This window comes from Brachycentrus maculatus, unplaced genomic scaffold (assembly GCF_059751285.1).
Source record: "Brachycentrus maculatus isolate JH-2025_06_01 unplaced genomic scaffold, ASM5975128v1 h1tg000148l, whole genome shotgun sequence".
In the NCBI taxonomy this organism is placed as follows: domain Eukaryota; kingdom Metazoa; phylum Arthropoda; class Insecta; order Trichoptera; family Brachycentridae; genus Brachycentrus; species Brachycentrus maculatus.
Genome location: NW_028280901.1, coordinates 524,828 through 537,604, shown reverse-complemented (window position 1 = coordinate 537,604; position 12,777 = coordinate 524,828). Strand labels below are relative to the sequence as shown.

Below are 12,777 nucleotides of genomic sequence, written 5' to 3'. Positions count from 1 at the left end.
AAAAAACTGTGAATTTTTGTGAAATGTGCGAAAAGAAATTTCTAACTTAGCTGAAAAACCAACGTAAAATGAAGACATTTTCAATAAGTTTTTGTAAGCAGGTATAACAAAGAGTGAAATTTCAGGTGAAAATGTTTTACTCACTATTTCTTTGTGCGATTTTTTTTCTTGAGATGTCGCAGGACCCAAACTCGGTGCGTGAAGTGAATATAATATCGTTAAAATAATTGATATATTATGTTTTTCGTTATAAGCACCACCCTACATAAAAGATTTCCGTGTAACTTTTATAGAAAGGGTAGTTAGGGTAAAAAGTCAAGGATTGCGATACCATCGCAATAAATGTTACAAAATATGGTGTAACCTCACGCAAGTATAGATAAGCTTCCTGCCATTTGGTCTATGAAGGTTTTCTCACTTATTTTATGAAAATTGGTTGTACAGAAAATGGTTCGTTAAGTAAAAAATATTTTTAAAATATGAAAAAAAATCAGATGTGTAAAAATAATTTTTAAAAATTGTTTTATTTTTTAATGTTAGTAATTTTTCTTAAAAACATTTCAGTTATAAAATAAATTTATTAATTATCATGAAAATTATCTGACTGAATAATTTTACTGAAATAGATGTTGATTGTAAGTTTCTGCGTCATATTAAAATGTAAATAAAAACGTTTTTGTAAACATCTGTTGAAGAAAACAATTTTTATTTTCGAAACGTAGTCGTTTGAAATGAAATAAAACTGAATAGTTAGTATTATATGGTTGTTTAATTAAAATATATATATATATAAATAAATATATAAATATATATATATATATATATATTTATATATATATATATATATATATATATATATATATATATATATATATATATATATATATATATATATATATATATATATATATATATATATATATATATATATATATATATATATATATATATATATATATATATATATATATATATATATATATATATATATATATATATATATATATATATATATATATATATATATATATATATATATATATATATATATATATATATATATATATATATATATATATATATATATATATATATATATATATATATATATATATATATATATATATATATATATTTGAGTTGAAAGTCACTTACTTTTATTTTTACTTCCCTTGAATCGAATCCAAAACCTTTAGCTCGCTAGTTAGAAGTGTTGATCACTACACTACGGATGTGGTCAAAAAAGTGTTTTACAGGAGTAAAAATACAGTGAACCCCTACAACGTTGAGATAGGTACAGCGTTATCGGAGGAAACGTGCTTAATGTTTTAAATTCTATTTTTATATTTAAACTAGTGGAAATTATTGAAATGAGCGATTACTAAATAAAAATAAAATTTAAAATAACTACCTTCTCAATATATATTCTCTCCGATAACGCGGTACTTATCTCAACGTTGTAGGGGGGTTTACTGTATGTTCAATATTTTGATGCTCGATTAATAATAATAATGTTTATCAAAAGGAAATATGAGCATGAAATTATGAGCCAGGAATGTGACTTACAAAGGTAATCGACTTTTTGAGTGTAACACAATATTTTAGACCTTTTAGAAAAGGGTTTCACTCCCAAACCAAACCCTTTTATGTGTAATGAATTTTGCTTTTAAAAATGTTGTCATAACATATAGTTCAAAAGAATATCGCTGGACCAACACATAAACAAGTTGTACCGAAATGTTAAAACAGCAATTTTGTAAATAATGTGTAATATTTTACAGTCAAAAAGTGTTCTTGTCCATGGTACGTTTGTAAGGAAATGGGAGAAGTTTTAATAGAAATGCATGCAAAATAATAACGGTTATCACCATCATCTGACTGCCTCTGTAGTGTATTGGTGAGTGTGTTTAGCTACCGTGCTGGAGGTCCCGAGTTCGTTCCCAATACTTTAATATGTATCTAATATTACCCTGGGCTGGCCCCTGAAGCGCAGGAGTGATCACCTTGCCTTCATGTAAGTAACGATTAAGATTATACTGAGTCAAAACGATGCAGTGCCCTATGCACCATCAGATGTGGATAAGGGCTAGAAGATTACAATCATCCCTAAAAATAATGATAAGTTTAATTTATTGTTTCTGCATTCATTTTTTGATAAGATATGCCTAAATAATTAATAAAATACTTGTTTTTTCCACCTACGTATTATTTTGTATTATTTTTGACATCTTAGCATAGATGAAAAAAAAATCAATGTCTGGGTTTTTATGACCTGTCAAAGGCTGGTTTTAACTTTACACACTTGCAACGTTCACCAATTCTAACCATAACAACCACACTACTAATTTTTTTGGAACTCAGATTAATCAATATTGTGACACAGTACATACGATTTCAAAACAACAACCTTTGCTGGATTGATTAAAGCTTTTATTAAGTAGAGACTGTTTTATTTGCATGAAAAATCCGAACGTTATAATAACATACTGAGAACCGTCTGAAAACATGATTTTCATTTTGTTTCAAATAGTTTCGGAAGCTTTAGATGCTTCCGTCTACGGGTTTGAATATAAACTGCATGTGAATTTAATATATTTTTATTTATATTGAACTGATATTACTTACTACCTTGATCAAAAAGTTCCCGGAATGTGTTCAGAAAATAAAAAAATATAAGATTATTCATCAAAATCGCAATTGTCCCCTTCAAAGTACTTCCCATCGACTTCAACGCACTAATGTCAGTGCTTGATCAATCCTTGAAACAATTTTTATAATCGATTGTCGGTATGGCCATCAGAGTCATCTTCGATTTTTCCATGACCTCATCTCGGACGCTGTAACGCGTTCCGGGAGCAGTTTCTTGAGTCGACCGAATCGGAACATCGTTGCCGAAACACTTTTCTAACATTTTCAATGTCATCGCACCACTTACGCTGCAAAACATAATGAAAACTTGTTGTAGCAAATTCCATTTCATTACGTTTTTCCATACAATATAGTAAAACATCGAAAACACGCCCAATCGCAGAAGTAATCAATACGGCGTCACTTTTACAAATGTCAAGTTATCAAGCTGATTTTATAGAATACCGATGACAGATGTAGCAACCTAAAAAAAAGGAAGCTCAAATCGGGTGACTGAAAACCCCGGTGAGAACACGATGGTAACTCCGGGAACTTTTTGATCAAGGTAGTATACGATTTTGATATACTCACACTACACAATTCCAAAATTAATATTGATTTACTCGTTATATTGAAGGCAGTACTGTAAACAAACACTATGCTTCAAGCAATAGCAACGTTTTGGAAGCTCTACTGCTTTCTATTAAACATGCAAACAGTAATACATGAAAGGGAGCTTTGCCGATCAACATATCCCACAATATTTCCTCAATATTATTTTAAACAGGGATTTGAAGTCAGAATATTCATGCTATCAAGGTTAAGTCAGTCCTTTATTAGTAAAAGTCCGACAAAATACATTTTTCAGTTTAATTGACGTTATTTTAGACATGCATAGATATTTCAATTTTTTTTTCATATTTAGTATTACAATAAATAAAAATATTCTGACGGGTTAGTTAATATTTAAAAATATCCATTGATTAACCTAAGCTTATTAAAATTGCATTTTTTTTCATAATAAAAACTAATTGTTCATTATTTATCCAATTAATGGCGGATAAGCCTCGCTGTACTTTTTACGTAACTAATTATGAAGGTACTGGAAATGTCTCATTCATATCTCATTCAATCAGCTTATTATTCGCAAGAAAAAGTTAGTACAACTCTTTAACTAAAAATGAAAATGTTCATTTGTTCAAAATCATAAATCTTTTGTCTCTTAAGTTATTCGTCGATTACTTTGAAATTTCGACACAAAGTTAAATTAGAAAACGTTATTTATAGACTTTATTTACACCTGTAATAGGTAAAAACATGTTTTAATATTACATTTAGCAATTTTGCTTTAAGCGTACTGTTTCCTTATTGACAACTTATGTAACCTAGCATTTTCATTGTTTTTTATTGCATTGTTGTTTGAATTAAAAAAAAAAAAAACACTTTGCGGGCATTGCAAAAATAAATCAGACTGAGCCATAGCAACAAGTAGCCAAATAGGCAAGAATTAAATAAATTGATTATTTTTTTGTTAGATTTAAATTTACAAAAAAAGTTAAAATTTGGGGAAATTAATTTGACTGATTAAAATAGTTTTTAACATGATGTTGTTACGCTAATACCACCTTCAATACTATTGTCAAGTGAGTGTAAATCTTGGCTTGTCATGAACCTAACCAACATATATATTTAAAATGTAACATTATAAATTAAATTTAAATAATAAAACCGAAGTTTCATAACATTTCGCCATTGTGGAGCATCAGTGGGACTCTTAACTGATTCTCAAGTTTTAGCAAATCCTAGAACAAATAAGTTTGCGTCTTCAAGTAACTTGTATGGGGGAACGAACATAAATAATTGTGGGTTACGAGATTAATCCGTTAACTTGATTCTCCAATATGTTTTCACAAGGAAACTGGGTTAACTGTTTAATACATGTCTATAAAGATTTCAATAAAGATAGCTTCCATTCAATAGTCAATTCAAAAGCGAAGGAAATCTCAAATAAAATGCATTTTGCAATTTTGTGATAAAAGATATTAGATTTAAACAGTTTTTAAATGAGCGTGTCCAAATACTTGTTCACAAATCTGGATTATCTCCAAATATTTTAGTATTTTTTTTTGACATCTATCAAAGATGAAGAAGAATTGGTAGAACAATGGGTAGAATTGGTGAATTGTACACGTATGTAAAGTGATAACTTAAACCAGCCTATGACGTCGTCAGCCCCGTAAATGCCCAGACTTCCATATTCTTCTTTATCTTTGATGAGACGTCAAAAAAAAGTTACGAGTTTTTAAATGGTTTCTCTTGATGCAAGTTGATTTTTCTGGGGATTTTAATTATCATTCATTTCAATATTCTTATTATTATACAAGATACTGGATTATTTACCCTAAGGATGAGATGTCAATTTTAAATGTGTTTTAACTTGTGTATTACATGTATCGTTCTTTTCCTTTTTTATAAGTGCATAAAGTAATCGCTTAAGCCAACCAAATGCCAAATTGTAATCCTTGAGCTGCTCAGACTGCCATCTTCTTGCATAAAAACGGGAACTTTAAATGATTTATTTCTATTCTTAAAAAAAATCCAAACGTCATGCGTTTGTACGTTATGCATCTCTAGAGTTTATAAAAAAAGGTTTGGCAATAAAATTAATTGAATTTTCCAAAAAATCATAAAATAAAACAAATTAACAGCCATAACCGTTTTCTTTAAATCGAAAAACGTGTTTTAGCAGTGAGACCAATTGAGTTAACTTGGTTTTCTTTACAGATGTGTTTTAATATAATACAAATTATTCCAATCACGTTCCGTGTTGGGTTCAACCAGCGCCGGATCTAGCGCCCTGGCACTTACTGAAAAGAGACGTGAACATACACGTTTGTGAAGTAATACGAGCATATTGTTATCCTCTTCTTTATGAAATAGTGACTGATTGCTCGCGCCAAACGATTAAAAAAAATGGTTTTAAATTAAGTAAAGTTTTACAGATCTCACTTAAATAAATAAACAACAATAACCGTTTTCCATTATTTCTATAAAAAAATGTTTATAAGTAAAAATACCAATTTACCATGTGTTAAGGGTTGCTTTCAGAATTCTAGGGGTTCACAAACGGTTTGTGTTGGCAACTCGACATATTCGGGATATTAGTCACACACACCATCCCTAATCCAGGCTCATTAGTTTAATCCGATAATCGGTCATCGCTTGACCAATGACAGCGGATACAGCCCTAGTTAGCTGGGCCACTATGGTTCCACATCTGAGATCGTCGGTGGATAAAAGTCAAATCAACCAAAGCTTCAAGGAAAAACAAACGTTAAGATTCACTACCCTGTCTGGCAGGGAGGATGATTCATCTCTCGGTGATCTAGAGACTAACAATATATTAGGGAAAGCACAGTGAAGCAGAGGAATCAAGTTCGTCTACGGAAAGGATCCAAAATTGGCATGGCCTAGATGACGTCTATGATAGAAGAATCTGAGGATGATAAATGCTGACCTTAGCAGTCTACAAAGATAAGTTGGAATGGAGCCAGAAAGAAGAAGTGACCAATTGAATTCATTTGTTTTTTTTTTTAATACGAGTATATTATTTCTCTCTTCTTCGTTAGCAAGTGCTTGGGTGATCGTGCTCAGTAGCTCTATAGTAGATCTGGCCCTGGGTTCCCAATTCATCATGAAAATGTTACCATTGCACTACTTTATACTCATTAAAAGTTTTAAGTGGGTAATGAAAAGGCAGCATTGGATGGGAGATGCTTAATAAAATTTAAATTTTCTAGTTCAGTGAAACTGGCATTGAATGAGATATTTGGGGAGTCCAAAATAAAAGATTAAACTAAACTAGTGGCAAAGTTTTGTTAAGCTAGTAAACGAGTTATACTTAGGTGTTAGTCTTAATCGACTAATTTTTTATTCAATGAACAGTCATTATTATTGAAAAAAAAACATGTTTTTAATTTTTTTAGTATTTTATCCGACAATCCAGTTCACCCTACGGATGATATACAGGTGCCGTGGTGAAGTTGGGTAGACGACTGATTGCAAAACTGGCATCGTGGGTGCGATTCCCGCTAAGTGCAAAATAAATTCAAGAAATATTTATTTTTAATTGTTCTAGGTGTTTGTGATGTATTTTTCATATTTACCTTCCCCATCCTTACTATCCTACCTACATACAAGCCTCTAAAAAAAGAGGCTTGTAAGCAGATAAGAGGCTTGTATGCGTATTATTTCTTTAATATATATTAAAGTATTTATTAAAAAACAATATTAATACATACTATGGGCGTCTAAAATGAAGCTACCAAATGCCAGGTGGAAGCAATTATACCTCCCTGACAATTTGTCTAATATTTTAAACCAATTTTGTTAAAAATACTCTTCTGTAAATAAAAATAATTAAATTTGTATCCACAGACAATCCATACACATTTTAATAGGGAAAATATATTCTTTAATAATCCTACCTGTCTATGCTGATAGCCATCAAGGTAAATACTGAAGCAGCTATACTGAGCACTGCAACAAACTGGCTAATCTTGCAGTACAGGGTCCCGAATGGCCAATCACCATTCAGCATGTACGTGTAGTTGAAGGTCACGTTCAGTGTTGACACCATGGCATCCGCAATCGATAGGTTAACTGGAAAACAAAGCAACGTTTTATGAGAAACTTGTATATTTTTCTCAGGAGACTCGTATATAAGCAGTACAATTTCAAATTTTCTCCAGCTTGTATTTGTACGGGCAGTTCCCATTTTGTTTTATAATTAAAGGTACTTAAAATATTCCATAATATCCATTTAAATTAATATATTAAACCCTATTACTCACTAAAATAAATAAAATTTCAGAATGCTTGTGAAGCAATGAAAATATTAAAAACATATGAAACGAAAATGCAATTGAAAACATTAAAACAGTACTAATTGATAACAGTTATCTAGAAACACGCTATCCACTATGAGCAATGATAAGTATAATGTGTATTGCTGTAACGTTCAATAGATGACGATGCCATTAAAATAAAGAAATAAATGTTTAAAAAAAAATAATAATTTTATCTGTCCCAGGTCCCAGTCTGTATATAAAAACACACATTGTGTCAAAATTTCAAATCAATCGGTGAATGAATTGAAGAGATTTGAGATTCTTTTTTACCTAGTTTAATATTCCAGTAATTAATGCAGTAAGAAAAATACTAATTAAGGGATAAAATCAAATGACATTTACATACAAAAAATATCATAAAGAAACCACAGAAAAATAAGTTTAAAATCTCAAAATCCGAATTTTACTTGGTCCCAAATTTATGTATGAAACAAAATGATTGAACAAACGTAAAAAAAACCTACCATCAATTAATTAATTATTAAAAACCTCTATAAATGTCAATACAAAAAGAAATGGAAAAGGAGAATTCGACAAAAAGAAGGCAGTTAAACAAAAGTAAATAAAATGGTATAAGAAGAATAAAGTAAAAAAGATAAAAATAGGAAACACACAGAATCGAAATATAAAATTTTATCTTTTCAATATTAAATTCATTTGCAAAGATCAGTCCCATTTTTATATGAATATTAATGAACATTTTAAGTGTTTTTGTAGCAAAAATAATTCTTTAATTAGCCGTTAATAATCAAAAAGAAATTATTTTTAATATATATATTTGCAAGCAGGCGTTAAGGCAGGATTAAGTTTTAATTTTTTGATACGAAAAACCCGTAATTTTGATTACTATTTACATCAAGACCAAGGCTATCATAATATTCATGTACCCAAATCTGATTGTGTACCATACCATTTTCTGGGTCTAAGTTTATTTTGCTAATACCCTTACAGTAAATGACTAAATATTTTGAATATCAATTTTTATGATAAGACACTTGATACTAAATAATTTCAATAATTTCAATATTGATTCCACTTTTTAAATATTTCTACCATTATTTTTATTGAGATCTCAACAAAGATAAAGAAGAAAATTGAGGTGGGAATATGAAAGTCTGAGCAATTACAAGGGCTCACAAGTTTTGCCAGAAACATCTTTTCACTAGGTTGCCAAATAAAATAATAATAAAAATCTTTCCTGAATCATTTTAAATGCTTCACGCGGAGAAGTCTGAAAATACGACTTCAAAATTTATTATGCTTATTTTTAGTCCTTTTTAATATTCACAATATTTTAAGTGTCAAAATCTTTGTTTACAAATACTGTTCCCTATTTTGAATTCAAACTTTTTTTGATATAATTTTATTTATTTAGATATTTATAAAAGTGAAGGTGTCTAGCTACCATGCTGAAGGTTCTGGGTGCAATTCACAGGAGGGAGGTAAAAATTAATGATAATTATTTTACACTCTAATATTTATTTAATATAACTCTGGTCTGATTCCTTAAGCGCAGGAGTGATCACCTTGCCTGCATGAAAGTAACGATCAAGGAAAAACTGCGTCAATACGATGCAGCTCCACTGGATGCCGATAAGGATTAGAAGAAGATGGCTATTTTGGTAGTGTAAAGGCTAAGAAGTGTATCTGTCAAATTTTTCAATTTCTAAGTTTTTTCCACAAAATGTCTAAAAAAGTGTATCCTATAATCTGGTAAAAGGATATAGCTGTAGTGGCAATACTTATTAAGTTTTCTTAAATATGTACAAATAAAAATACATAAAACAAATAATTTATTTAATTTCACAAGTTTGTTTTTGCTCTCCTGTAAAATTTGATCTGAGACAGATATACCCCTTTGCCTTTACACTAGCGGTTTATACCTCAATAAATTATAATCTAAAGAATAAGTTTTAGCGGGTAGGTAGGTTATGGAAAGAAATGAGTTTTTTTGTATTATCCAATTTCAAGTTGATGGACTAGTAAATATCGGTATAAAACTACGGTTATACGACTGATACGTTTTTATAAATATAGTATGTAGTAACCGAGAAGTTGTTTTGGTTGTTTTCGATTATTTTTCTAAGAATTCAGGACAGTATGGTGTGGCGAGTGGGTGAAAATGCCCCACCTAATAATAATTGTTTACTCGATCACGTACTAGTCTCGTGTTACACTCTCTGGGGGTATTAAAGGAATTGCGTCTAATCATATAACATAATTCCCAACTCGCCAAAGATAGTGAGATAAATACTTGATCTTCAAGTTAAGTTCAATTATATAAGTTTGTCTTGAGCTGCGAAAATACGTTAACGCTTTTCGTAATTATTTACATCCTCAAATTTACCATTTTGTTTTATTGCAGTATTTTTTGCTTTGTTTTTATAACTAATAGTTTACTTCCCCAAAAATAATAATAGACAAAGAAATAAAAAAAAATAAATATACTTAATCAAAACGAATTGAAATAATTCATTAATCTCACTTTTTTCATACAAATTACATACAGTTTATTTTTCAAACTTACGTTAAAAGTTTAGATTCGAGAATAGAGTATTATCGAACTCGAGACCTCCAGTACATCAGCCAAACGTGCTGATCTCCACAAGTATTTTTTTTTATTTATCTAAACCCGCATTTATTTATCGACCCGCAGCGGTTATAAGGTCCTGGGGGCCTCTTTGTCAGCTGCGCATAGAGGAATAATTTTAATTAATTTTTAAAGAATAAAAACACTATACAGATTAATGAGGAGTAAAGAGGATGCATGGACAAAGTGCTATACTTCGTCCCCACTCCTCAGGATCCTTCTATGCCTATTTAAAAAAAAATCCAAAATAAAAAACAGTATTTACAAAACCTATGAATAAACAAAATGACTTAAAATGAAAAAAAAAAACTGGTAACTTTCCTTCATGAATTTGACGAACAAGCTGTAATTTTCTTAAGACAATGCAGTGCCCTATGCGCCATTGAATGCAAATAAAGATAAGAAAAATACAGTCAGTTTCAATCGGCTGCTTTTCGGGGCCAGATGGTGAAACTAACTTTTAGTAATATACAATTTCAGAAAACTTACCAAGAAAGTAGTTGGTGACTGTCCTCATCCTCTTGTGAGCCAGCACTATCCACACCACTATCAAGTTACCACCGGTGGCCACCACGACCATCCCAGCGAACAGCACACTCCAGAGCAACTGCCTCCACCACGGAAGGATGAAGCTCGGCACCTCGGCATTGCTGTTGTTCAAAGAATTATTTGGCGAAAGGCTGTAAGTGTGATTGAATAAAGATGCAAAATCTGTCAGAATCGGCGGACTGGAAAAGTTCAGACCCCCTTCCAAAGCATCAATCGCGTCAAATTCCATTTTGAATGAGATTTTTCTACGTCATATCAATACACAGATTTTTAAAGAACATTTTAAACTGGCCTCGTATTCACATTTGTACAATAAATAATTAACTATTTTAAATGTTTTAAAAAATATTTAACATTAAAGTTTAAAAGAATTTGAATAACATCTATTTCACTTAACAAAAAAAAAATAATGTATTTAACGCGGATGTTCATACAATATTGGAAAAATAAATTTAAAAAAATTTCACTGTTTACGATCGTTGACCCTTTAAAGCATGACTAATTAGATTTTTCTTCCAGGAACAATCTGAAACAAATAAAACAAAACTCGTAAATAAAATGAAAAATGAACTTTTATTACGAGGGTAATAATTTCTTTGAATTAAATTTCACTCCAAACACACTTTACTCCACCTGAAGATTTGCGCAAATATTTTTTTTTTGTAAAATGATTTTAAAATTGAAAACAATATTTATTAAAAGTATTAAGTAAGTTATTTTATTAGCTTTTCATAAATTCATTCGGTGTCTACTTTGTGGTAATATCTATTGATTTTAAATTAACTCATATTGTGTGAATACCACTTAACATATATAATTATAATAATACGGATATTTCAATGTATTCACTATTATTCTCACATTTGTAAAAATGTTGTGCTATTGGGACATTGAAGGACAAAAAAGGTTTAGGAGGTGTTTCATAAAATTATGAATTTTAAATTATTATTTTTATTTAATTTATGCTAAAGCTAATTTCAGTGACTAAAAATGGGTTCAGAAATGAAGACAAAAATATCTTTATTAACGTTTTTTCCAAAATAAATAACATGACTAATCATTTCCTCTTTTTAAAAAAAAAACGAATAAAGAATGCCTTTGTAAATGTATTTCTTTATTAAAGTTACATAATGAGCTTCTTTCATATCATTTAAATGTTATTATACTCGCATTTACGATTTTTGAAGCTCGTACATGTAACCATTATAGTATCCGTACTTGGCTAAAAATCACCATTGTTGCCTTTGATAAACCAATGAACTTGAATAATTTAGTTAAATCGTAGATTTTTTGAAGATTTTTTAATTAGATCAATAAATCAGAATTTAAATAGGTTAAGATGTTCGATTAATCAATACATTTTAAAGAATATTGGGTTCAATATTTGGTCTGCTCATAAATGTTCGGTACGTTTAGGCATTACATACCTTTATATCTTATCTAGTATACCATGAATATTATATATGAACCAATATATCAATTATTATTTTCATTTCATTTTATTTTATTAATTTCATTTAATTTTTTTAAATAACTTGTAAAATAAGATAAGTATTTTTTTTTGACATATGAACAAAGATGAAGAAAAATATGGAAGTCTAAGAATTTACGGGGCTTTCGACCGTCATAGGGTGGTTTGAGTGGTCACTTTACACAAGTGTAACATTTTACAATTCTACCCATGATTGACAACCACACTCCTTAAATCCTTTGAACTTTTTGCTTGAATTGATTACAATTTCACTAAATGTCTCTATGGCAAGATGAAAGAATGTCTTCCAAAAAAATAAAAACTCCTCTTTGGAGATAATCCAGATTTGTGAACAAATATGTAGAGACACTCGAAATGTTGTTGATAAGTAATGGTATGGCAACAATTCGTTTGGTAATATTGAATATTATATTTATATATTTGTACTCGTTTATATATGTTTATATACATGTATTTTGCAGAATAATATGTGTACACATATGAACTTAATGTATTTACGTAAGAGGGAGAGACACATGAACCTGACGAGTGTAACTAATTAATGCTATTAATATTTCCAGTAATCTAATTATAAAAGCTCTTGCTCCAAAATATTGTAGAACTACGTT

At 29.7% G+C, this 12,777-nt stretch overlaps 1 protein-coding gene across 1 annotated transcript in view; it reads right to left on the bottom strand.

The window, feature by feature from the left end:
• TkR99D (Tachykinin-like receptor at 99D) overlaps positions 1-11,203 on the bottom strand; it is a 178,879-nt gene extending 167,676 nt beyond the window's left edge. The window contains exons 1-2 of the mRNA XM_088261145.1: positions 10,618-11,203; positions 7,116-7,290 (exon numbers count right to left, since the gene is read on the bottom strand). Of these exons, the coding sequence (XP_088117271.1) occupies positions 7,116-7,290; positions 10,618-10,906 (464 nt within the window). The 5' untranslated portion in view covers positions 10,907-11,203. The remainder of the gene's footprint in view (positions 1-7,115; positions 7,291-10,617) is intronic.
• Between the last annotated feature and the right edge of the window lie 1,574 nt (positions 11,204-12,777).